A 23,556-nucleotide genomic window follows, 5' to 3' on the forward strand; every position below is an offset into this window, starting at 1 on the left:
TGTATTATGTATATTATGTATTATATAATTTTATAAATAAATAAGTGTTCATTGTTGCTTTAATGACAAATTACGGCTCCAAATGTACATTCGTACCAAATACTCGTATAACTGAAGTTTACCTCCATTTCATGTGTTTTTAGTTTTAAATCTATGCTGACTGCTTACTGAGGATTAATCCTCAATTGAGTGTATCTCAATAAGAATACTATAACTTCATAAAACAACAACCCACATAAAAAGCTCAGTAAAAATGATCTCTACATCAACATAACCACAATGAATTCCAAATAACCCAACTTAAAAACAGTTCAACAAAATTGCAAAGTTTCGCTATAGAAGTCGTAGCAATTATCTCTGCGGTGTACACTGTACAACTAATCGAAGTAGGCGTCTGCTTCATCAGACAAGGCTGGCACAATAGAAGCAATTGCTTACACCACCGCACACCGCAAGCTATGAAGCTGTTCTTTAGTCGAGCTAAGGATGCCTCCTGCTTATCGATTAAGTGTATTAAATTGTGTTTATTGGAGGAGCGACTGATTTACATACTTGTTGTCTCTATTCATGTTTCCTTATTGACTTTGAAGTGGATAGTAGTGCTATAAGTTATGAGATTATGTACATTGTTTTCATTGCATGTATTCTAAACGTTTATATGATACAAATACAATTAACAGTTACTTATGTCTCCTTTTACTTTGTCTCTTTTTTGTGATTGTTTTTTATTTACATAGAAACGTAATATAAGCAATCCCTTTAACGAAATAGCAATTTAATACCTATATCTTTGCATATTTTTTCATAATAAAGTAACAGTGATCAATATACTCGTCGAATCACTAGCAAGCTCTTCTTAGTTCAATGACAATTCATATAAAAGGGCTTGAAATCGAGTGTAGAGCCCGTAATCAAAGAACTTCATTAAGTGAGTCTTAACATTTAAGTATTTAGAAGAAAATGTACAAAATTGACTGAATTTTAAACCGCCCATTAACAAATTAATATGCCGAATTTGAAGAGCTTAAAATGTATGATTTTGGGGCCAGACTTTTACTTTACAACTCTAAGACAGAATCATATATTTTAAAAATTATACTTAAAAATAATAATATAAGAAGATCCTTAAATGAGGAGGCATTGAATAATGAATAACACATGTGGGTACATCACACATCACAATTATGAAGCTTAATCTATATAAACATTTAGTCAAGAATCAAGACAAGAACCAGACAATAAGATCCTGTTATTCCCATTATCCGTTCATACAAGCACCAATAAACTATTAAAGTTCAATAGTCTTTTACATGTAGCGTATCACTCTAATAACTTTTGTCTCCAATAAAAAATTAAACACTTCCTTTCAAAGCTGTCACGTATTTAATGGAGGTGTTACAAAAAATCGTTACTTCTTCGTGACGACAGTTAAAAGGATAATTTAATTGATAAGTACAAACCAATGGGGACCACCGGCCATAATTCTGATTAAAAATTGAGACAAGATGATGGAAAACGCCTCTCAACGTTTGTCATTACGCGGTATTTAATAATCTTAAGAAATGCTGAAAGCTTTTTTGTTTTATGAATGGAAAGGCGTGGGTTTGCCGGATTTATATCCTTTCCGGATTGAGGATTACAATGCAATAAATTTCATGTACCTACAACACGACGACGAAGTGACCTGGCCATAAGATAGAGGAAATGTTTAATTAGATAGAGTCTATTGTAAATATTTCTTCGTACATTGTTTTAAACTATCTATAGTTAATATTCGGTTATGACGGGTAGTCCCTGTAGATAATACGAAGATTAAATACTAACAAAGTTTACGTAGCTGTTATTAAAATCAATTAATTAATTGTGTGATATACCTTGGATATACTTACCTAATTTGATTTTGTCTTTGAAATTTGGATAGAAATTTGGATAAGCGACTATACTGCCATCTGTAGTCTTTTCGTAGGAAATTATAATTTAGCATGACTTACGTTACTCATATTATGTAATAATTTGAAGTTAATAAAAACCACAGATTCAAGATAATATGACTCTTATTTCCTTTTTTCTAGTCAAACAGTTATTTCTATCTCTAATAAGACATTATAGCCACTTTACTCATACTTAGTACATCATAGCGGAAGCGTCAATCCATAATTTTCTCGAGGCGTCATCGTTAAAACTATTACTATATAGGATTCATTGCACAGGAACGACCCTAGATTGACGCTAGCTCCGGTGCCAGCCGCGAAGTAATTGCTTCGAAGGTAGTTTGCCGGCCAATTAAACACCTTCGCTTTATTAAGAAGCCGCGGGAAGCGTAAATAGCGAATCAAAAGGCTGCAATTTCAAAGTGTTCGCTTTGAAGGCTGTTTTGTAAATTTACGTTTAATGCTGCTCGTAATTATCATGCTGTTACGTCAATCTGTTATCGTGATTTTCTTTTTATGGTGATGTTTTGCTTTTATTTTTCGTAATACCGATCTACATTATTAGGGAAAAAATATATTGATGACGATTTATTAGTAAGTTTGGTAAAAGTAAACTAAAAGACATCTGCATTAACTTTGGAAATTCTTTCATTCGTAGGGAACTTCAATTCCTTGGTGGAATTTAAAAAGAGTTTTATTTCTGTTCGATAAACAATATTTTTTATCCGTGGACAACAGCTCAAGCTATTCTGTTTCTTTACAGCAGGTTTTAGTTATCTTTTACATAATATATCTATATCTTTGCTCTACATCTTCTAAGAATATGTTGTCTTCAATCTTCATGTATGTTAAATACAAGATTGTTTAATTTCAGAGGTACATTTTCTTACACATATTATAATTTGTTGATAATAAACATGTTTAATATTACAACGTATCCGATGGAAATTTCTAATCAAGAATGGTTTATGATTTACATTCTTTGTATTGTATAAAATACATATTTAAACAGGTTACTAGATACATAAATACATAAAAACAATACCAACCTTTGAACTTTGAAAAGCTCATATTATTCTAATCGTTCAATCTAATTTACGTACTTATAAATGACTACAAGCCCTTTATAACTTTATAGTGTTACAAAAGAATCGTCGATCTATGTCACGAAGACGCATTCTATTCATAGAGGTCCGAAATAAAGGACTAGAGAGGTAATGAAAAGGATTATTGTTTTAGTTTTATCTTAATCTAACGATATAAACGTCGGTGTGGGATAGTATGAGACAGAGGAAAGAGTGGAGTCAACTTATGTTTTAATAAATCTGTGTTCATCTGATGGCGATGGCATTTTAAATATTTGTTATTCTTTTAAACGAAGAGACAAAGTTATATTATGTATAAAGATTCTCTTAGTCCTGAAATCTAGAATGTATATTGTATAATCTTCAGTTATATACAGGGTGTCCCAAAAAGTATGGATGAACTGAAGCCAGGAGGTAGAAGACCTAGAGGGCTATCCGAATCACCCCCATGTATGTTATGCGATTTTTCGTAGTTTCGGAGTTATGACTCTTTTTTCAATTTTTCACTTATCGCCGAGTACGATGAGATTTTGACTCATGGTGACGTCAATTATTGCGGTAGATGCTTGATTTTTTTTGTGTGCTAAGCTGAAAGATAGGCCAATTCAGTATGGTTACATTTACCGTCGTACGATCTTTGAATGGAATAAAAAAAAGAATTAAATGCCAAGAAAGATAAAATCACCCAGTAAGTTCACAACTTCAAGGGCCCGTAAAAAAATAAAATCACATAAAAAAAGTTTTCCGTTTGGCATTTAAAAACTTGCTCTATCCATCAGGTAGCTACCCTAAAAATTTAATTTTATTATTCAGAAGGCTTCAATCTAAAAATTGAAATCTAAATGTGATAAGTGCAAAAATTTAATTAACATGATGATTAATAAAAACAAATTAAAACCAATAAAAAGGTGCTTAATTACCAGAAATTTTTAAAATAACCCCGCTGTTGGTCAATGCAAGTGCGACATCACCGTAAAAAGTTGTCTTTAAATGTCTGAATGCCCTTTTATCGTTTTTAATGGTTTCTTTTGCTACTATGAATTTCGGGGTTATTTCGTCCAAATTGTGGCTTTCTCTCGTTTTTGTAGTACCCATTCCCACGGAAAAAAGTCAATGGGATTTATGTCTGGGGACCGTGTAGGCCAGGTTAAAGGGCAAAGATACCCTGAAAGATGGATTGGTCGTTGCAGCCTGCGCATGCGCCGGTGACGCCTGCCTTAAAGCCTGGCCTCCACGGTCCCGTGGAGGCCATTCATTTATTTCAATGGGGATACTACAAAGACCTCGGCTACTTGAGAGAATGCCACAATTTGGACGAAATAACCCGGAAATTCATAATAGCAGAAGAAACCATTAAAATGATAAATGGGCATTCAGACATTTAAAAGACAACTTTTTATGGTGGTGTCGCACTTGAATCGACCAACAGCGGGGTTATTTTAAACATTTCTGGTAATTGAACACCTTTTTATTGGTTTTAATTTGTTTTTATTAATCATCATGTTAATTAAATTTTTGCACTTATCACATTTAGATTTCAATTTTTAGATTGAAGCCTTCTGAATAATAAAATTAAATTTTTAGGGTAGCTACCTGATGGATAGAGCAAGTTTTTAAATGCCAAACGGAAAACTTTTTTTATGTGATTTTATTTTTTTACGGGCCCTTGAAGTTGTGAACTTACTGGGTGATTTTATCTTTCTTGGCATTTAATTCTTTTTTTTATTCCATTCAAAGATCGTACGACGGTAAATGTAACCATACTGAATTGGCCTATCTTTCAGCTTAGCACACAAAAAAAATCAAGCATCTACCGCAATAATTGACGTCACCATGAGTCAAAATCTCATCGTACTCGGCGATAAGTGAAAAATTGAAAAAAGAGTCATAACTCCGAAACTACGAAAAATCGCATAACATACATGGGGGTGATTCGGATAGCCCTCTAGGTCCTCTACCTCCTGGCTTCAGTTCATCCATACTTTTTGGGACACCCTGTATTAATATCTACTTTACTTACATATACATTGTTTTACAATCTAACTCCTCTTGGTAAAAGATGTTCCAAATGGACAATCTGTTTGATTAATTACAATTACAATTACTGCAATGAAATATAATAAAAATTTACAATATAAAAATGTACCTATAATAAAAATACCCGCTCCATACCACTGCTGTTCTCATCATTCGGGCTCTAGACAGCGACATTTCGTGGTCTCAGTCATTAATTATACGTCTCTCTTTGTCCCTAAGGCTCTCGGCCCATTGTGACAATATTTGGGTTGCGCCTTTCAAAGTGACTACAATGAACTTAAGTCAGATCATCTCAATAGGAAACAGTGCAAGTTGTGAAACTATGATATTATTTAATTCATCGTGATATTAAAGCGTTTTGGACGGATTAAATGTTAATTTTAAGGCAATTTGGCTTCAGGAATTAAATGGAATCTAACAAGTAAAATAAATTTTATGGGTTTCAGAAAATATAGTTTAATTTAATGCTTACTAAACATAAGTTCATGGGTAGGTATATCAAAAAAGCGTCATTGTGATTAACACAATATGATATTAGCACTTCTTCCATCTTAGATTTTTCTGCACTTTAAAACAAAAGCAGCTTATTCCAACGATTGACTGATGATGATAATCAATATTAGTAGATATTAATTTGAATCAAATGTTTCATAGATTTGCAACCAAGAATTAAGTCCTTTAATACTTACTCCAGTAAGTAAAAATGGTCCTGAACACAAGTAAACATTTGTCCATAAACTTCTTCAAACTAATCAGGAGCTGAAGGTAAAAGCAAAACATTGTTACAAGTTCGACTTATAACGGGAACAGCAATCGCAAGTTGTTTAATAAGATGATAGTAGAAACTTGGGATACACAACATAGATTTAGTGTAACTCAAACGTAATAAATGTTTAACTTTCGGATAGCATTGACTTTCCGTAGAAGTAATAAACAAACAACTGAATTAGTGTTTGTGGATCATTATGGATGTAGGCCTTCGATCTGAGTATATGATAGATTTGTTATGATTCCGAACAGCGAATTTCCTTGCTCTATTCCTGGAGTATCGTGTTTTGATATTACATTCCAGGACATTATATACCAAATATCATCCAAACAATCTTCGAATTATGGCAAAAAAAATTCCATTCCTATTGTACTTGGAAACTATAGAGCCCTTGTGATAAAATTTTCATTGATACATTATGATCCCTCGATACTAATTATTGATATTGTCGTAGATGTGTGAAATGAGCTGCGTATTTAGAGAAGTCATAGCAATTAGTATGAGACAATTTTCCCATTCATAGTATGTGCAAAAGGAATTTATAACTGATCAATGGAACTTTATCAGCCCTTTATACCATAGCTATCATTACGGCCATATTGAATCCTCAATTTGTACATCGACATGAACTATGCACTGGAGACCTCCACGGGTCTACATGTTTATCAGATTGCACACGATTAGCATATCTATCGCTTTAGTTTAAAGTCCAAATCTATTTAGCAGGGGTTCTGCGTTGGTAATGTTAGCGGTAAAGTCATGCAAACATTTTGATCCGGTCAATTAGGTGGAGCATATCGGAGTATGTTAGATGATTTTGTCAACATAGCTCGAATATTAGCTTTGTACTCAATTACGTCAAATTCAAATTGAGTTGTGTGGACATCGTGTTTCTTAGCTTGTTTGAGATGCTCTAAAGATTTTGTTGGTGAGAAAAGTTATAGCTAACTAATTTATAGTTTAACTATAGTTTGTACTGGGATCTTTGCTAAACTAAGCAAGCAAGCATGGTCACGATTATAGACATGGTAACCTTTTATCAATAATATCGATTATTATTGGTGTTTATTTCATGAACGTATATAAAATTAAATTATAAAGAAAATTAATGAGTTTTAGTATTAAATATCTAGTAATAAAAGATCAACGAACATATTAATTGCTCATACATCGGTACCGAGGAAAATATTCATCTTATTTTCTCTGTACATATGAAATCGAAGGCGACTTGTTGTATTTCTAGTAAAATACATACTCAATTAATATGCTACGTTATACATATGTGTGTCCGTGCAATACAATTGTGCTCTCTAATGAACCAGCCAGACGCAACACCAATTAATTGTCAAACGTGCCTCGGATATAAACTCGACCAGCGTAATTAGATCTCTGAGGACAGTCTTAACCAAAAGAAAAACGTAAACAATATCGATGGATTTCTTTTATTATATTATGTCGATATAAAATATATATGTATTATCACAATCAGTTTCAAAGGAAGCAAATTAATGTCGCTTCGTTAGATAATTTTGTTTTAATTGTACAGGAAGGCTTCTTGTCTTACTATTTTTCTTCACTTCAGTCACTATTTTTGAGTAACAAATTAATTAAAATTGAAATTTAACGAGCTAGATGAAGTTTTAAGCACATTGCTGTCGCAAAAATATAGTATCTATCTTTTATAGGTATCTATAAAATATGCCACAATAACGTACTTTACACATAAAACAACAGAATAATATGTTCCGAGCAGTAATTTTCGTATATTTCTGTGGATTCAATGAACAAACCAATAATTTGATTGGCAATCAATTACAGTGATAGTTGGTTATTTTACGTGAATATTTTGTTTTATTTACATAACTCTTTTATATTTTTATAATTTGTTGGGTAATGCAAACATACAGCATACAAAACCCAATTACATTGTAATAAAATATACGAATGGTTGGTTATTTTATTTATACTCTTATATTTTTAATTGCATCTCTACAAATAAACAGAAATCACTACTACTACCTACTTAGTGGGAAGTTATGGAAGCCAGGTTTATCTGTATTCAATGTGTATTTAATTTGAATATGATATTTTCTATGTCAAAATAAAATTCTTCATCTTGCCCAACACAATATTTACTGACATACCTACGTTTTATTCATTATGAAACATAGTTAAACCCTCAACCTTCATCATACTTATCGTTACCAAAAAGCACAATACATGTGGGCTGAAATCTTCAAATATCTAATCACATCCACAAATAAAATCCTTGCAGATTTAAGACAAATCCCTGTCCCCAAAATTGAACAAGCGATTGAACAAGTCCAAACAACGCTCACAAAGCAGCGACAATTCGTGCGAAATTGTTTTCAGCAGATTAAAGGACTGTCTTAGTTGCCACAATAGGCCCCAGGGACTGTTTATACACTGTCACTCGCATGGCTATACTCACAATGAATTGCTTTTGAAGCAAAAATTGTTTGTTTAATAACAATAGCGTCTTAGGATGAACAGCGGACTTAAGTCGTTGTTTACTCAATGTTATGTCTCTGTCGTTTATTGTTGCAATATTGCAAGTAAGTATTTATCGTTTATGTTTAAATGAAATATATTTCTTTAATAAATAATTGAACAGTTATAATATCGGCATCGTTAAACTGTAGTTTGAACTTTTAAATCCACTTTAAATTGAATAAAACAACTATAATCGTAAACAATAGTGTAATAGAATGTGAAAAAAAACCCACAAATTCTTAACTGCGGTTACATCTATTTCAAAGGCATTCTAAGGACACCGTGTAATGACTTCGTGACATTCATGTTATGGAATTTTATATCGTTCACTAAGTTTTCGGTGCATTATCATTTCGATCAGTGATGTGTACCACACACAGTGTCCTTATGAGCAATTAACACGGCTATATTCTAAGAAATTTAGAATGTTCTAGTAGAACTAGTTTAGTTGTAAAAGATTATTTCGTGTGTTGGTATGAATCATGGTTTCTTTGAATCGTGTGAGATTAAGAGTCGAATGTAGTTCTCTTAAAACATAAAATATTATATGGTTTGACAACTATGAAATTGTTATCTGTTGTAACCATCTTATTTTTAGGTGATCACAAACAAGAATTTTTATTTTTGATGCCTATTGTGATACGTTTTGATAAAAATTGTTCATTATGTTTTTTATTAATGTAATGTAGAAAATAAATATGCTAGAGCTAGACTCTAGATATTTATTAAAATGTTATTGTTATTTTGAAATAAAGAACGAAATAACATTCACTTAATACGGTCCAATTTTTAAATATAAAAATGATGTGGATGTTGCATATACTTGGTACCTGTAAATTATTTAAAAAATGGTAGATATTATCGAAACAAAAACGCCTGAATGTTTATTTGAGCAATAATGTTGTTATGTAGAATGCGATATTATGTTTAAAGCATATTAAATTAAACAACATTCCCTACAACTTATTATAATATATTCATATTCCTTATCTTGTTTATTCGAATATTTTTATGTCTCTGTTTGTTTGTTTTTTGCTCTATCCAAAACAAGTTCAAAAGCAACTTACAAAAAGTTAACGATCTGTAATAATTCTAAAAGACAGAACATAAAACGCAAAACTTATCTATAGGCGCTTTGGCCTTTGAGAGTAAAATTTCAAGGTCACGTCATGGAATACCGTCACGTCATGGAGTAAGGCATCGATTTTAGTATCTATGAATCTTGCCAAAGAAGTTTCACGTCTGACACGTGTGCTCGGCGCAAACGCTCTTTTTCATTTTGATTACCATACAGACATGCTTAATGTTTGTTATTGCCACGATAATTGCAACTGATAACATCTAACCTCCATAAAGCTCCTACAATATTGCTTACCGTGAACTTCATAGGACATTGCAAGTTGCATCCTCAGATGTCACCGCCGAGATACCATCAAATGCAAGCAATTGGCTACAAAAAGCGCCTGCGAAATATAATCACTAGTCAAAACACGTGCTGCACAACACCACAAAGATCAGAGATAAATTCAACAAAAAAGATTTTTCTGCCTTAAAAGTGACTTTATCCGCTTCAATCTGGAATCTGTTCGGCACACATTTGTAAGCCTTTGTAGCTCTTATCGACCGGATTAATCACTGTAGAAAAGCTTTGGGTCCCAACCGCGATTTTTTTCAACTACAGCCCTTAAATAAACTTCCTTTTAATGTTTGTTCAAGTAAAATGGTTTGCAAAAAGTAAATACAATTGCTTACAAATTCGTTTGTCAACGAAATTTAGATAGATTACTTACTCCACAATGGATTTACGTAACCGCCCTCACATACATTCTTTGACATTAATTTAATTCGACCAAAATGGTTGTCGTTAATTTGGGTATATTTTACCAAGAATTAAGCTTTATTTTTATTACCTACGTATTTTTATATGTTAGGTTACGGCATGATAACTTCAAAGATGTCATACACATTTTCATAAATACAATAAAAGAATACCTGGAAGCCTTAGAAAGACACAAAGATCAAAAAACAGAAAATGTCCAGCAATATACAAAAATACGATATTTTACGTAACGCCAAGCTATTCTGAATGCGGATAGTGTTTGTTCAAACAATCAACTGTTTACAAATACTATCAACAAAATCAAATGTTGGCAAAGCGATCGACAGTTGAATCCGGAACAATATAGTTTGAAATGGGCGTGTTTTATTTATAGCGTTCACACAATCGGGGTGAAAAATGTTTCGTGAGATTTTGCCCACGTTTGACAAATTGGACGTTTGTACTAACGCCTTGAGGTTGGCTATTATTTTATTTTATTATAGGCAATAACATATTGTTTAAAATTTAAATATAAATAAAATCCTAACTATAACATTATAAATGCGTGTTTGTTTGTATATTCTTTTATGTCGCAATAACGCGATTTTAAAGTATGGGGATAGTGAGGACGAGGAGGCTAGAGACTAGAGAGTGATATAGGGTACTTCTTACGCAGTGAACAGTCATTCTGATGGTAATTTCTTTTAACCACGCTGGTAAAGCCGCCTGCAATCCTTATGTACTATAATTTAAATTCACAATTTATAGGGATAAAAATGTTACATAATATTTATAATGCCTTACAATTTGCAAATTAAACTAATTACTTCTACTATTACAAAACATCTAACACATAAATTCAGCTTTCTAAGCTACAAGGATTAGAGCTATAAACAATATCCAGTGAACCTAAATTTAATTCGCGCCATGCTCTTACAATTTACCAGAATATCGTCGATAAACGGCGACATAACCACAAAATATACGCAGGGGCGATAATAGCGCAGTCAATAAACGCCTGCAGAGGTCTAACATATTAATAGAGGCTGCAGTGTTAATAATAATGGCTATTTGCCATGCTTTTGTCAATGTGGGCTTGAATGGCGGACCGTGGGCGCGTCATTATTCTATCAGGGAATCGATGCGTTACGTTTTAGACAGCCGTAGTGATGTTACAAGTTGTCGATTGTCGATAAATTTACCTATAGCTGTTTTGCGTGTTCACATTCTTACAGAATTTTCAATATTAATGTATTCAGAATGAGATGCAGAAATGTTTTACAACAGAATCTTTTGTCTTCGCTTAACTCATTAACGCTTGAGACATTTTCGTTTATTTCGTTCAGTAATAACTTGTTGTTATTTTCTATTATTTATGAAAGTAACTATACTATGAGATACAATTAATTAAAAAAAATATCTTTCATCATGATCACAATTTCACCTTTATATTAACTACCCTACAATATTATACAGAAATATACACATATTTTATTACCTACTTATGCATTGTCTTATGCCTCCATATTAGGTTATTTATTTATCGATAATAATTTCTAACAACACTATCCAAACTGCATATTTCCCACATTTTTTGTTCCCAACAAGGGATTACCAAACAATATGCTCAAGCGCAGGCGCAGGCCACACATCATCTCGCAACTAGACCTTTTTGCACGCTTAATGGGATCCAACAAAATTGTTAAATTCTTTGTAAAATATAAATAACTTTAATTTTATACGCACCACTCCTGTTTTGAATGAATTTCATTTCACTTGAGTTTGCTGTTTACAATGTGTGATGCAAGGATAAATCACAATTTTCGGTAAATTAAAAATTATGGAAGTTACATGCTCTATATTTAAAAAAAATATTGAAATGTGCGAATTTTCAGTACTATGCATTAATGTATACAAATAAATAAATTAAAAGTGATATTGAGAATAAACAAAGAAAGTATTGTTCATTTTTTAGATATTATTAAAAAAAGTTTATTTTTAACATTACCACAGAATAATAACTAGTAGCTAGCTAACTTTACACACGGACATTATAATTCTTATTATAAGCCAAATATCACACTTAATAAGTCATCGAACAATTTAGTAACTCAACTATAGGTAGGTATAAATTACTCTACTATCCATAATCCTCATTTAACATAAACTCACAAGAAGAATTGTTTCATAAATAAACATGAAATTCATCATTTCAAGTACAGCACTTGTAAAACATATGTAATTCTTATTTGAACTAATAAGCACTAGGAACTTTTTAAGTCATATTAATATTTGGTTCATGGCAAAATTCCAAAGTATGAATGAAAAACCAATAAGACTAATAATATTGCATCATACTCAATGTCTATGGAATAGAAATGTATACAATAATATAACAATGAATCTAATAAGAAATTATCTCAATGCTTATTTGGCCATCAATATTCAGCAAAGCCTTCGAGATGAGGCGTTATAATAGTTCTGCAAAATTTTAATAGATGGCGCTGATACATTTGATTTGCATTTACATAATATTATAAGTACTTAATTATGCAAAAACAAGTTCAATAAACGAAGTATTTATACAACATAAAAGTAAAACGCATAATATATTTTAAAAATGTATCTTTAAATTTAAAATATTACGAATGTTTTCATGTACTTAAATAATCAACATTAATAAAAAATGCACCTTCAAAGTTATAACTTTGAAGGTGCATTTTTATATGTAGATAATAAATCGGTACAATGAATCAAAATTATTATTTAAGTACATGAAAACATTCGTAATATTTTAAATTTAAAGATACATTTTTAAAATATATTATGCGTTTTACTTTTATGTAATTATTAATTGTACCTAGGTATATCATCAAATATTCTCACATTTCAGTGTAATATTTATTTTTACACGCTTTATATTAGCTTCACCTGTATGTTTGTATGTTTGTAACCGACTTCTTTGGGCGCGATTTTGACCCACTTTAAACGGTCAGATTTCGTTCAAACTTTGTAGATTTATTGAGGACCGATGACAATACACTAATTTGATAAAATTTTCTATTTTTTACTTCGGTTTTCTATAAAAAGCGTGTTTTTTAGTTTTTTTAAACTATTATTATTATTAAACATAAAATACTCTTATAACATGCTTATAACCTGATATTTATTATTTTACCCAAAGTTCATTGTTTTATTGTCCTCTTATTTAAAGTTGAGTTGGAGAATCTTAATATTTTAATAAAGTAATCTAGCTATGCCCCGCGGGTTCACCTGCGGAAAAAAATCTATTGACTAAAACACTTTCATCTTCTATGACAAGGGAAGTTGTCATCCATGTACTATTAAAAAAAAGTAGCATAGGTTTTATTCTGATCCTTCAAATATTTTCAATTCTTAATAGAATCCATATCTGTGCTGTGGTTTAGACGTAATAGCATAACAAACAGACAGTAAAACATGTGCATATTCGTATGGATGTCCAAATAAACTAAATTAGAGGTCGTCAAATGTTTTTAGGACACTTTGAAATCTAGAAAGATTATATTCTTTTTTATATTTTATTCAAATAAATTAAATTATGTATTTAGATTTCAAACCTTTGTTGTAGTTTTTTTGTGTTTTAAATGTATATTTTCTTTTATGTAACGATAAGATACTAACTAAAATTAATGAAGATTTATTGTAATATACATTTTTGACGTAATTTTGTTGTTAAGTATTTTTTATGTGATCAGTGTATGCTAAACTACAATTAGTCTCTTCGCGCTTAGTATACCAATAGTGGGACACCCTGTATACCTACATTATGCCAAATTGTATGTTAAATTATTGCAATTAGTAATAAACATAAAACTTTTGCAATAAGGTAAAAGGTCACTTGTACAAAAATTGTACATGATTTGTAACGACTGATAATAAAAGATTGAACGTCCAGTAACGTTTTTTGGCTAAAACCTGCAGTCTATTTAATTCAATATTTTTAAGGCTAGTTTTTATCAGTATTTCCACAACATTAAACACAGATAAAATATCATTTGTAGAATAACAATGTATTTTGAAGATGTACGGTGTAATATTTAGACATGCCATTGCATTATAATTCAACGTATTGGTAATTAAATATCATAACTATTCGAATCGTAAAATCAGATTAACACAGATAATAAAAAAGTATTTAAATAATTTTCCTGTAAACTTTTTTTCAGTCCATAACTGGGAGTACCTCTCAAAACTACTAAACTTGATAAACATATTTTAAATAAAAACACCAGTAGGTACACCTGATTATATGCGCTACATCAGCCGATTTTTAATCTACCAAACAAAATTATTCTTATTCACAATTCAATTAGGTACCCACAAAGCTTAGCTATCGAATAATGAAATCAATCGCATAATTTAACTGATAATGCCAAATTTCAGGGACAAAAATACCCCGTCAAAAATTCTTTATCGCACCAAAAGTTTCCCTCAATATCCATTTACGAAGGCGTGGCGGAATCAAAAAAGTCAATTTAATTAAAATCTCACATAAAGACGAAAGTTTGGGCGATAACGTCCCTCGCCGTATACTCAAACAAATCTAAAATGAGAAATTCTCCATTCATTTTGTTGAAAGTTTTATCTTGAAGACGCAACGCCTATTTGTATACGTTCATTACTTGGCAACTTTGTTTTTCTACTCAATGTATTAAGCAAGGATAGGTAGATGTAGATAGCGCCTTTTGAATACGAATCCTTAAGGAATCAGCGTATTTTTGGTAGGTAGAGAAATTCCATGTATGAACCTTTGCTAAGAAGGGTTGCCTTATGTATCCAAGAAAACCACAATAGAATTCTTGTTTTGTGTTTATTATATCCGTTTCGTGTTTATTATATTCTGTGCGTTGATAACTTGATAACCTTTCACGTATCCAGAATCTCCACCTTATAAAAATACTTAATTATAATTATGTAATATAGTAATGATATCTGCAGCCCTATTTGACAAAGTCGTTTGAAATTTTCTTTTTGGTCTCATCGCTCATTAGGTATATCCAAATACTTTTCTCCAGTCTTTGCCAGTCAATACATTGCATCACCAATTAATAAAATAGTTTTAATTTGAATAAACAAGCTATTAGATACTTCTTAGTAACTTAATTAACTGCAATTATGTGCATACTGCATTACAAGATTACACGTGTATCTCTACGTATTCGGCGCTATTCGTTTCATTATTTTATTAAGTTTTTAGGTGTATTATTTCATATCTACAGTAAAAAAACTCTGGAAATATTCGGCGTTTTACCTTTACTATTAATTTTATTAAAATTAGGTGTGTTATTTACATCTCCAGTAACATATTAAGTAGGTACCTTTACAATTAATTTATTCATATTTTTTACGCTTACACACTTGCATTAGTTAATGTTGAGTTAAAATGCATGTTTACTTTGTGAACAATAAACTTTATTTATCATTTTTAAATGCAATAAATGAAACATAATTCAAATTTAATTTGCTAGTACTGATGTAGCCATTTTATAAATATGTATGTTTTTTAATTGTAGGAATGTAAATATAAAAAAACTGATATAAAAAAAACGCCAGACAGTAAAAGTAACTGGATTTCAAGATTCTTAAAATAAATATTATAATGGTATATTCATTTTAACTTTAGTTAATGAAGTAGGTATTCAACTATAAAGTTATTAACAAAAACAATAAAGATATTATTATCAATCAATCAACGATTTCTTAGCTTGAAATTAAAACATCCTCTTCTCATATCATAGAAAAACTAGCGCTGTCCAAGTGCGGGATGGCAAATCTATACTAATACTAGATTTCCGCCCGCGGCTTCGCCCGCGTTTGCAAAGGAAAACCCGCAAGGTTCCCGTTCCCGTGGGATTTCCGGGATAAAAACTATCCTAAGTATATGTTAATCCAAGTTACCCTCTATATGTGTGCTAAATTTCATTGTAATCGGTTCAGTAGTTTTTACGTGAAAGAGTAACAAACATCCATAGTCCATACATCCATACATCCTTACAAACTTTCGCCTTTTTAATATATATTAGATTAGATATTAGATATTAGATATTAGATTATAAAGCTTTATAATATAAGTAAACAAAGCAAACTGTTCAGCTGAACAGTTTGCTTGTTTGAACGCGCTAATCTCAGGAACTACATGTTCCAATTTGAAAAAATATTTCCGTGATAGATAGCCGTGGGTCACAGATAGTATCCTATATTTCAAATACTGATACAAATCAAAAATGATTGTGTCTTCCTTTATACACAATATTTTAATGTTTTGTCTTATTTTATTTTTGTTTAAACATTCGATAAATTCACTGTTTATCCTCGTAATTGGTTCTGCAAATGACAAAACAACTAATACAGATTTTAATAATTATTGTAACTATTATGTATTTTCACAATTATTTAAATCACTATTATTAGTAGGTATAGGTAGTATAATGAGCTAATTGTCTTAATTACATTTTATTACATTTCATTTATTTATATAAGTGTAGTAAACATACAATAGATAATAAGAATGACTGTCTTTTCTACATTCATATCTTTAACTAGCTTCCGCCCACGACTTTGTACGTGCATCCCCGTTTTTCCCCGTTCCCGCAAGAATTTCGGGAAATCCTTTCTTAGCGGATGCCTACGTCCTAACATCTACCTGCATGCCAAATTTCAGCCCGATACGTCCAGTGGTTTGGGCTGTGCGTTGATAGATCACTATATCAGTCACCTTTGAGTTTTATATATATATATGTATATATATAGATAGGACTTCCACGGTAAAGCTATTGCATAGCATCGCATCCTGTGATCGCATCGCTGCAGCTGTGCCGGTTGGAGTGGGGGGTTGTTAGGTTTTTTCGTTACGGAATTTTTACATTCAATCGCCGCGCTCAAAGTCAAGATAAAAGCTATGCAATAGCACGCAATAGCTTAAAAATTATGGAACGGTAAATAAGCCTATCAGCAATTGCTTTACAAAGCAATTTATGAATTTAAAAATTTGATGACAGTTTAATACGCTCTATACCTACTCTTTATGAGAGGTGTGAAAGTCGAGTATTATGAATAAAACTTGCTTACAAAGTTTTGAAAATTTATATATAATGTAATACCTTCATGAAGTATATTATATAAATTTTTATTTACTACCTATACTTTGAAACTTGTCCTACTCGTAAGTACTTCATAAGCTATAAACTTAACCACAACAAACAGAAAGATATAATCTAAATGATGTTTAGTATATGTTCAGTACATAAAGACATGAATAGTATATAAAACCTTTATAAGACTTAAATGTCGATTCTCTTAGTCATAAAGATTTTTGAAACGACCGAGGTCGGGTCTCGCTGCAAATATGGGATCGATTTTAAATCTTCTAGTTTTTTCTGTAGTCCTTATAAATAGTGTATACTCTAGTAAGTATTCATTTTTATATTTGATTTTATAATTATTATTTTATCTAAAAAAGAGGCACATAGAGGGATATTTATTCTCGAATCCTCCGAAACGGTTGCACTGATGAAATTTTGTGTGCATATCGGGTACACAACATCTATTTTTCGTACCCCCAAGCTAAAAGAGTTGGGCTGTGGGCAAAACAAAGGTAGCCGGGACAGCTAATTTGTTTAAAAAAATTATGTGTCTTTTTTCTTTATAATATACCTACATAGGTACTTAAAACCTAATCGTATTATGCAAAGACGTCATAATTATACAATACTTTATAATATTTTGTTGATAGATTAATTAAATAAATTAATGATACAAATGTAAACAAAATTATGACCTCCACATTATTCAAACCAAAAAATAAACTTAAGACTGGTTTGTTTTAAATGTTTTAGCAACCTTGTTTATCAACCTTAAAGTAGGTAATATTTACAAAAAATTGCAGTAAAAATTGCATCTATAAATAAATAATGCAACTGATTGTAAAATAATACTTAACGTAGATTAAAAACATGCATTATGAAATGATTGTGTTGTCACTGATCCTTAATACGAAGTAAGTAGGTACAACGTTTAAATTAAATCTAACTAACCGTAGATAGTTTAAGAGTCGGTTACAAAAATAATATGCAGTTTTCTGTTAAATTGCAATAGTAATTATCACTTATTGCAAAGATATAATGTGGCGTTACTTATTATCTATAGGTATCTACTCAAAGCGTCAAAATTATATTAGCACTATAACATTGATCCCATTAATAATATTCCAGTATAACATAGCTAAATATTTATTCAAATCAAGAAAGAAATTAATGTTTCATAGAAAACTAGGAAACTGCTTTTGTTTCCTTATTACGAACATGGACTTGAAAATCAACCGTTTATGTTTAACTGCAATCAGTTTATATCTTCTTTTTCCCGTGAATAACAATAAATAAGAAGAGACCTATAATTTTGAGAAACACTTCATTTCTTCTAGTATATTTTGATGTAAAATATATTTCTGAAACTAAATAGAAGTGTACCTAAAACTAATAAAATTAAAGTCACGCATAAAATTTCAAGACATTTTCTTAAAAGAATTACTTTTAAACCTCCCGAATGTGTTCTTCCATTTCTGTGATCTGTGTGTTCTTCAATATACTTAAATATTCTTTATAATTTTCAGAATCTGTCCTCTCACCATGCAAAAAGGATGATTCGAAATGTATTGAAAACTCAATAAATGCGGCATTCCCGACGCTTCTGTCCGCGAATCCCGAACTTGGGATTGAGTCATCGGATCCTCTCCATGTAGAATTTATTGAAGGAGATCTCTCCATTATTAAATACAAGTTCAAAAACGCAGTTTTAGAGGGATATAAACAATGCGTCGTTTCCAATGTAAAGTAAGTGGTTTTTGTACAAAAAATTACAAACAAAGGATAATTCTACATTATTAATGCCGTTTATAGTGTAATTCTTAAATGGTCATACGTAATTCTATTGCTATAATAATACTTACGTAATTTCAGCTTTTTTTTTAAGTATATTTAAAAAAAGAATAAGATGATTTCATGTGTGTGTGGTAATTTTTGTAATAAATAATAAATAAACTTATTACCTACGAATTAATGAATAACAGCTTATCCCTAAAAATAAATTTGGCTGTCCTGAATTGTGTAGATACCTTTCTATTAATGAAAAAGTTTTCGCAATCGGATCAGTAGGTATTTCCAAAGACCACCACCTACAAACTGACAAATATGTTTATATCAGAATAGCTTAATTACATTACCTTAATGTACTTTACCTATATATTAATAAATAAATAAAATAAATAAATATTCCAGAACCAACATCAACGCATTAAAATTCCACTTAGAACTGAACTGTCCGAAGTTCCACCTTTTTGGAGACTACACAATATCTGGACGTCTCATCATCTTACCAGTTGAGGGAACGGGCACATTTGATATGGCATCCAGTAAGTCCTACTTCCTATCCTATCCTTTCCTACTAATATTATAAATGCGAAAGTTTGTGAGGATGTATGTGTATGTGTTTGTGTATGCATGTATGTTTGTTACTCTTTCACGCAAATACTACTGAACCGATTACAATGAAATTAAGCGCACATATAGAGGGTAACTTGGATTAACACATAGGATAGGTTTTATCCCGGAAATGCCACAGGAAGTATGCGGGTTTTTCTTCGAAAATGCGGGCGGAAAGCTAGCATGAATATAATGTTCATTCTTGTGTATTAGGTATATTATACGTTATGTACCTGTATTATTTTTGATGAATTATAAACATATTTTATTTCTATTACTTTTTCGATTTATTTTAATACGAAAATTATAAAGTCCAGGCTTCTAATAGTAAGTGCAAAATTTTCACATATAAATATATATATAAAATATATAATATAGTATAAAACCGAGGGGTCATAAGGAATATACCTTACGGTTTTACGCTAGTACATGTATTTTTATTATCTACTGTACCAAGGACATGGTCATTTTTATGCTTTGCCTTTACTTAAAAATTATACCTATTTATTTTAAACATGTATGCAGTTCCCGTAAAAAACACGATACAATCATGGCCAACACGTGGTCATTGTTTTTTATTTAACTGCGTCAGATATTCATTTACAAAATTGTATTTATTTAATGAACAATGTTTCCCATACTATCTTATCAGCGATCTTGCTAGTAAGTTTTTTTTGCGGTTATTATGAATATGTTATATAATAACTAGCTTTGCCCTGCGGTTTTACCCGCAGTGCGCAGCGTAGCGTGATGATATATACTATATAGCCTTCCTCAATAAATGGGCTATCTAACACTGAAAGAATTTTTCAATTCGGGCCAGTAGTTCCTGAGATTAGCGCGTTCAAACAAACAAACAAACTCTTCAGCTTTATAATATTATAGTGTAGAATAAAACCATTCATACTAACTAAAAATTAATTTTCAGCCAAATACAAAACTATTGTGGATGGCGAATTGAAGAAAACGCAAGGAAAAGATGGCAAAGATTATATAACAATTAAAAACATAAAACTAGAGAACGAAGCCCTCGGCCCCATTATATTTGACTTCAAAAACCTATTCAATGGGCAAAAAGATTTATGTAAGTAAACATTTTATTTCTCACTAGCTGTGCGCGCATTGCTGTGCTCCTATTGATCTTAGCGTCAAAAATATATAACTTATACCCTTCTCGATAAAACGGCTATCTAACACTGAAAGAATTTTTCAAATCGGACCAGTAGTTCCTGAGATTAGCGCGTTGAAACAAACAAACAAACTCTTCAGCTTAATATAATAATATTACTCGTAGTATAGACTAGCTGTGCACTGCCGTTTTACACGCATTGCTCCGCTCCTATTTGTCTTTGCATCATGATATAACATTACATAAAACCTTTTTCAATAAATAATCTAGCTGACACTGAAATAAATTTGAAAATCAGATCCATAGTTCCAAAAAAAACAAAAAACAAACTCATTACCTAAATTAGTAGATTCTCATATAATTTTTAGTGCGCCGGCAAACAAAGCGTAGGTACTAAGAAAAATCGAATATTGCATATATGAGTATAAATTTAAAAATGGCCTTCATACCCTCAAATCAGTGTAGTAAAGAAAAAAATAAATATAACATACACATGAATAATTAATTATATAGCATAAGGCAAAATCGTGAATTACAAGAGGTTTTTAAGAAACTGAACGGCCTTACTCCACCTAGGACATAGCAAGTAGGTATTATATATTTTAAGACTGGCTTCATCTAGTAACATTTAAATTTGCCAACTTTTTTTTCTCACTGCAAAAATTAAGATAAAATTTATATTATGCAGATTAATTTAAATTTTTCGAAGTGGTTGTACAGTGATGTTAATAATCATCCATTGACGTAAAAGAATACCATTTTTGTTGCATTTGTAGTCAAATTATATATTATTATCCTAATATTACAGATTTTATAGCCTTACAGAATAACAAAAAAGTCGTGGTGCGAGTAGACTATGTTCCGCTAAGATATTTGAACAAAAACTATAAAATTAACGGGCAAAATAATATAATTTATGAATGCATAATACAATTGAAACTAAAACAACCTAAAACTCCTGCCATGATTTCCTTATTTCAAATAAATTCTGGTATAAATAAATAAATAGACATAACAAATTTGGTGTAAGGCAATGACAATACAGGCAAAAATAACTAACTTACTGAATACCTAACTAGTAAAAGTAGAAATATATTTTTACTGCATAATATGGTAAGCTAGCGAACAGTGAATGAAAACATCGTTAGGAAACCTACATGTCGAAGAATCAAAAGTTCGACGACATGTGACATCTGCCAACCCGCACTTGGCTTGGTGGATGTGCCTGTACCCTCATAAGAGGCCCGTGTCCCAGCAGTGGGAACATATATGCTGATGATGATGATAAGCTATAATTAATGTGTTCGTATGTTTCAGCTGACGCTGTCCACAAGTTCGCTAATGAAAATTGGAAGGAAGTAGCCGATCTAGTCCAAGACCCTGTATTTTACACAACCCTCAAGAAAATTGTGTCCAATGTGAACAAATATTTGAAAACCGTCCCTCTAGAAGAATTGATGTCACAATAACTGAAAATAAAAATAAATATAACGTCTATGATGTAACCAAAAATTAAATACAGATGTGGTTTAAATCCTTTATTACCTAAACTGATCCAGAACTATTTAAAACATTTTGCAATATTTAAAAAACACCATCATTCGTTTTGCCTTAAAATGGCCGTAAACCTTTTCAAAAATTAAATAGGTATGCATATTACTACATATTATCTTTAACATAATAAGTGATATCTCACTATTTGTTGTATAATGTAATAAACACTATTTTAGCCTAATTTGAAATATATAGCTATTCCTTAATTATGAAGATATAAATGCTCTAATATATACCTACATACAGTAGGTATACAATGGAATATAAAAAAATGGAACTGATACTTACAAATCTAAATAAACGATTACTATATACAATAAGTTACTCTAAATATCATAAGAGTATGAATTATAATATAGAAAGCAAACAACAAGCCTTTTAAACAGAGCCTAAACAAATATTGCGCTGTCGCCTGTTGAAAGTTAACCCGCATAATCTGAGAATAATTATTTTGTATTTAATAAAAAATTGGATATAATAGTTGGAATTTAATGCAATTCAATCAATTAATTCCGATTATATAACCGTTGGTACGTTATCACAACCGCAATTGCTTTTTTTAATAATAATTAAAAACATCACGATGTATTCATAACCATGTAAATGAAAAAAAAAACGCAGAGATCAATAAGTTTTAAAAGCCGTCTTAAATTTTTAAATAACATATTTTTTGAACCTTTGATTTGATATTTATATTAAAAATCAAGGTATATGTAACTCGATACACCTATACGGACTAGTATTGCAAGAAAAATCATAGAACTGTCTTTAAAAATCCTTAATCTCGTTGATCTCAGCTTAGTACGAGATCTCTTGGGATAGAACTTTCCGATCCTGAAATTCGAGAAAAGTTTCTACTGATGTGACATCAAAAGGCTTCTCAAAAATCATTTGGTTATCTTACAATAAATAATTAGCCTTTGCTAATTTACATATTATTAGACATTCAAGGAAGGTACATCGTAAGTTTCACAGAAGAATCGAGTTACGCACGGTAGTATGTTTTTTTTTATAATTTTATATTAAATGTTTCTATGTAAGTAATACTTAATAATGATCTAGTTGTGCCCTGCGGTTTTACTCGCATTGCTCCGCTTTTATTGGTCTTAGTGTGTTATAGGCCTATAGTCTTCCTGGAACTAACACCGAAAGAACTTTTCAAATCGGACCTATAGTTCCAGAGATTAGCACTTTCAACCA

General features: G+C 31.0%; 1 protein-coding gene across 1 annotated transcript; it reads left to right on the forward strand.

The window, feature by feature from the left end:
• Nucleotides 1-17,507: 17,507 nt before the first annotated feature.
• On the forward strand, nucleotides 17,508-22,537 carry LOC149482952 (protein takeout-like). The gene is made up of 5 exons (XM_089703374.1): nucleotides 17,508-17,603; nucleotides 18,806-19,025; nucleotides 19,470-19,603; nucleotides 20,602-20,757; nucleotides 22,120-22,537. Exons 1-5 carry the CDS (start codon nucleotides 17,543-17,545, stop codon nucleotides 22,269-22,271), a joined length of 723 nt encoding a protein of 240 aa, XP_089559500.1. The 5' UTR covers nucleotides 17,508-17,542; the 3' UTR covers nucleotides 22,272-22,537.
• The last annotated feature ends 1,019 nt before the right edge of the window (nucleotides 22,538-23,556 follow it).

The sequence above is a fragment of the Colias philodice genome, chromosome 14 (genome assembly GCF_061535455.1).
Source record: "Colias philodice isolate Cphi_HAF_F1 chromosome 14, ilColPhil1 Martin Lab GWU primary, whole genome shotgun sequence".
Lineage (NCBI taxonomy): Eukaryota > Metazoa > Arthropoda > Insecta > Lepidoptera > Pieridae > Colias > Colias philodice.